The 4104-nt window shown below is 44.4% G+C and overlaps 1 protein-coding gene across 1 annotated transcript; it reads left to right on the forward strand.

Moving 5' to 3' along the window:
• Positions 1-234: 234 nt before the first annotated feature.
• LOC108289933 (zinc finger protein OZF-like) lies at positions 235-2130 on the forward strand. Its single transcript, XM_037731701.1, has one exon. The coding sequence runs from the start codon at positions 338-340 to the stop codon at positions 1850-1852; it is 1515 nt and encodes a 504-aa protein (XP_037587629.1). The 5' UTR covers positions 235-337; the 3' UTR covers positions 1853-2130.
• Positions 2131-4104: the final 1974 nt, after the last annotated feature.

Raw genomic sequence — 4104 nt, forward strand, 5'->3', positions numbered from 1 at the left:
TTCAAGCAATTCTCCTGCCTCAGCCTCCCGAGTAGCTGGGACTACAGGCACGCACCATCATGCCCAGCTAATTTTTTGTATTTTTTTAGTAGAGACGAGGTTTCACCTTGTTGACCAGGATGGTCTCGATCTCTTGACCTCGTGATCCACCCGCCTCGGCCTCCCAAAGTGCTAGGATTATAGGCGTGAGCCACCGCGCCCGGCCATTCTGTGACTTTTAGAGGCCTCGTGCTGAATTTGAAACAAGCCTCCTGTCCTGCAGATAATCCCCTGGACTTCTTTCTGGGTGTGTTAAATATATATTTGTACTGGGACTGTCTCTTCCTACAGTGTCAACATGCACTTCACTGTCATTTCATTGTCTTTAGATTGTTGGTGTGAAACAGAGAATGAGGAGGTACCTTCTGAGCAGAGTGTTTCTGTAGAAAGACTGTCACAAGTTAGGGTTCCCACATCAAGTTCCCACATCAAGCAGGCCCACTCCTGTGAGATGTGTGGCCCAATCTTACAAGACGTTGTTCCCCTGGCTGAGCACAAGGGAACACATCTAAGGGAGAAAATGTACACATATTGGGCATTTGAGAAACAATTCTATTCCAATACAAATCATCAGTGCCAGAAGCAGCACATTGGAGTGAAACCCTTCAGAAGTGAGGTGAACAAAGTGTCATTTGTGACGAGCTGCACATTCAGTGAGTCACAGAAGCCCTCTACCTGCATGGATCTTGGGAAGGACTTCCTGGCCAGCTCAAGATTTCTCCAGCAACTGGCCACTCCTACCAGGGAAAAGTCAAGGAGCAGAACCTTATGTTGGACTGCCTTTCACAGGGGAAAAACACATTACAACTGGGGAAAGTGCAACAAAGCCTTCAGCCACAAGCACATACTTGTTGAGCCTCAGAGAGCCCACACTAAAGAAACATGTTACATGTGCAATGAATGTGGGAAGTCCTTTAGCCATAACTCTAGCCTCATCAAACACCAGAGAGTTCACACTGGAGAAAGACCTTATAAGTGTGGAGAATGTGGCAAGTCCTTTAGCCAAAGCTCAAACCTTTTTCAACATCGGAGAGTTCACACTGGAGAAAGGCCTTATAAGTGCAGGGAATGTGGGAAATCCTTTAGCCAAAGCTATAGCCTCAATAACCATCGAAAAATTCACACTGGAGAAAGACCTTATGAATGCAATGAATGTGGGAAATCCTTTAGCCAAAGATCCAACCTCATTCAACATCAGAGAATTCACACTGGAGAAAGGCCTTATGAGTGCAGCAAATGTGGGAAATCCTTTAGCCAAAGCTCTGCGCTACTGCAACACCATAGTGTTCACACTGGAGAAAGACCTTTTAAGTGTGGTGAATGTGGAAAATTTTTTACCTACAATTCCAGTCTCATAAAACACCAGAAAGTTCACACTGGATTGAAACCTTATGAGTGCGCTGTATGTAGGAAATCATTTAGTCATAATTGTAGCCTCATTCTACATCTGAGAGTTCATACTGGAGAAAGGCCTTATGACTGTAATGAATGTGGGAAATCCTTTAGCCAAAGGTCTGCACTTCTTAAACACCGCAGAGTTCACACTGGAGAAAGGCCCTATGAGTGCAGTGAATGTGGGAAAACATTTAGGCGAAGCTCCAATTTCAGTGATCATCGGAGAGTTCACACTGGAGAAAGGCCTTATGAATGTGACCGGTGTGGAAAATCTTTTAGCAAAAGCTCTGGCCTCACTCGACATCAGCAAGTTCACACTGGAATAGGGCCTTATGGGTGTGTTGAATATGAGAAATCCATCAACCAAAAGCCTTACCTCATCAGTTACCACAAAGTTCACATGAGAAAAACACCTTAGATGTCCTGGGAATGTGCTATTTCTTTATTAAATATAACAACATTGGAGGAGATGCAGTGTTGGTGCCATCTGCCTGAATTGAACCTCATTCTTTCAGACATCCATGTACATTCCAGGTATGTGGGAGAATTTGAGGAATTGTATTGTGCTTTCAAATCTGCCCAGGGCTCTTGCCAGATTTTTATCACTATTAGGATTGTAATCCAAGCCATTTGACTTCCACCAGCCAGGTGGAACACACAATGAGCATCATTGACCCACGTCAGTTTGCTTTAAGGAAGTGTCTGTGTTCTTCCATTTGTAGGAGGGATTTGTGAGAAGCCTGAGCACTCTTGTTTCTCTGTTTTGTTTTTGTTTTTGTTTTTGTTTTTGAGATGGAGCCTCACTCTGTCACCCAGGCTAGAGTACAGTGGCACCATCTTGGCTCACTGCAACCTCTCGACTCCTGGGTTCAAGTGATTCTCCTGCCTCAGCCTCCTGAGTAGCTGGGATTACAGACGAGTGCCACTACACCTTGCTAATTTTTGTATTTTTAGTAGAGACAGGGTTTCACCATGTTGGCCAGGCTGGTCTTGAACTCCTGACCTCAGATGATCCGCCGAGTTCAGCCTCCCAAAGTGCTGAAGTTACAGCCATGAGCTACCATGCCCGGCCTTCTCTTTTTTTTTTTTTTATGATGAGTTAGAACATGGATCTGACCTATTTTTGGTTTGGAGGTCTTGATCTGAGTTCTGATGAGTTGAAAAGATGGACTGCCTTATTCAGAGATAATGTTGGCCTCACATGACTTTAATGATTAAATTTTCCAGCCTACATTCAGCATCCTGGGGAAAGCCTGCGGCTGACTGCTCTGGTTTCTTTGATAATAAAGGCCTTACTGTTTAAGCTACTTTTAATCTTAGGAATTCTATTTACTTTAGACTGCTCAAAGGACAATAGAGTTCTGCCAGAATCAATGGAGAAATCGCTTTTATTGGCATCCTGAACTTTGGGGGCCTGAAGGGAGAGAGTTGTGGCAGAAATTAGTTCTCCATTTTGGACTTGGTTTGCATTGCTGCCCAGCACCTCTAAGGACTTATTTCCTCCAAGCAAAGGACTTTGTGGTCCTTATTTGTAGCCTGAATGCCATGATATTTTGTAGGCTAGGAGCTCATCCTGAGGAGGGGACAGTTGTGACAACCTCCAGCACTCCTAGGAACAGTATGAAATTCTTTTGCTCACAGACAGTATTGTATAATGCTCAGTATTGGTGAGAGCGATCTCTTCCCTAGGTTTTGCAAAGGCACCATTTGCCCTGTTCAGAAATCGTAGAGTAGCAACACTGGTTGTAGATTACAGATGTGCCTTAATTTATAATTAGGTCACACCCGGAGAAGCCCAATGTGAGTTGAAAATATAAGTCAAAAAATGCATGTAATACACCTAACCTGCTGAACCTCATAGCTTATTAACAGTATACTGTAGAAGATGAGTTGTTTATCCTGGAGACTTATTTCTACCTTTCTTAAGGTACTCTGATGCTGATAGGGGTACCAAGCAGGAAGAGGTGGGACCAGAAACTGCAAGATCTGTGGGGAGAAAGGAAGGTGGCCCTTGTGACTTTCTTGACAATCCAAGAATCAGGAAGGTTGTGGGTCCTCTGCATGAGAATGAAGTGATCAAAACAAAACTATGAGGGGGAAAAAAATGAAGTGAGATCATGTCTAGTAAGTCCAGTGTCCCCAAGTCTTCAGCATCACCTCTGGGTTCAGGGTCCTCTGGGCAAGGTCCAACTGTCTGTAACCCCCTATAGTTAAGGCTACAACCACATAGTCAACAACACCTGAAAAGTCAAAGCTAGGCATCACTTTGACCTTCAAGTTGTCAGAATCAGAGTCTGACACTAAGTTGCTGGTGAAGGTGTGGAGAGACCCAGGCCTGAGTCACAGGCCTTCTGAGAGCTTAATTGTGTGCTGGGCTCAAGGGAATGGTAGACATTGCCTTTGCACACAATGCAATTGTGGTTGTTAGAAAAGCCTCCCAAGAGGAAGATAAGTACAGACAGCAGCAGTGCCTTCAGGGCTGTGGAGCAGACATCAGAGGAAGGGGGTAGGTAGAAGAGCGTAACAGCAGTTGAGCGTTTGTCCTCACTGCCTGCTCCACGCTGAGAGCCTCCCGCACCATGGTAAAGGGTTAAACTTCCCCAGGTCTGGAGCCAGAAGCCAGAATCTAAGATTGAAATTCAACTTTTTTTTTTTTTTTTTTTTTTTTTT

This window comes from Cebus imitator, unplaced genomic scaffold (genome assembly GCF_001604975.1).
Source record: "Cebus imitator isolate Cc_AM_T3 unplaced genomic scaffold, Cebus_imitator-1.0 Scaffold417, whole genome shotgun sequence".
Lineage (NCBI taxonomy): Eukaryota > Metazoa > Chordata > Mammalia > Primates > Cebidae > Cebus > Cebus imitator.

What these genes read in the sequence shown, in the direction of transcription:
- LOC108289933 (XM_037731701.1), top strand. Translation starts at nt 338, where the DNA reads ATGCACTTCACTGTCATTTCATTGTCTTTAGATTGTTGGTGTGAAACA.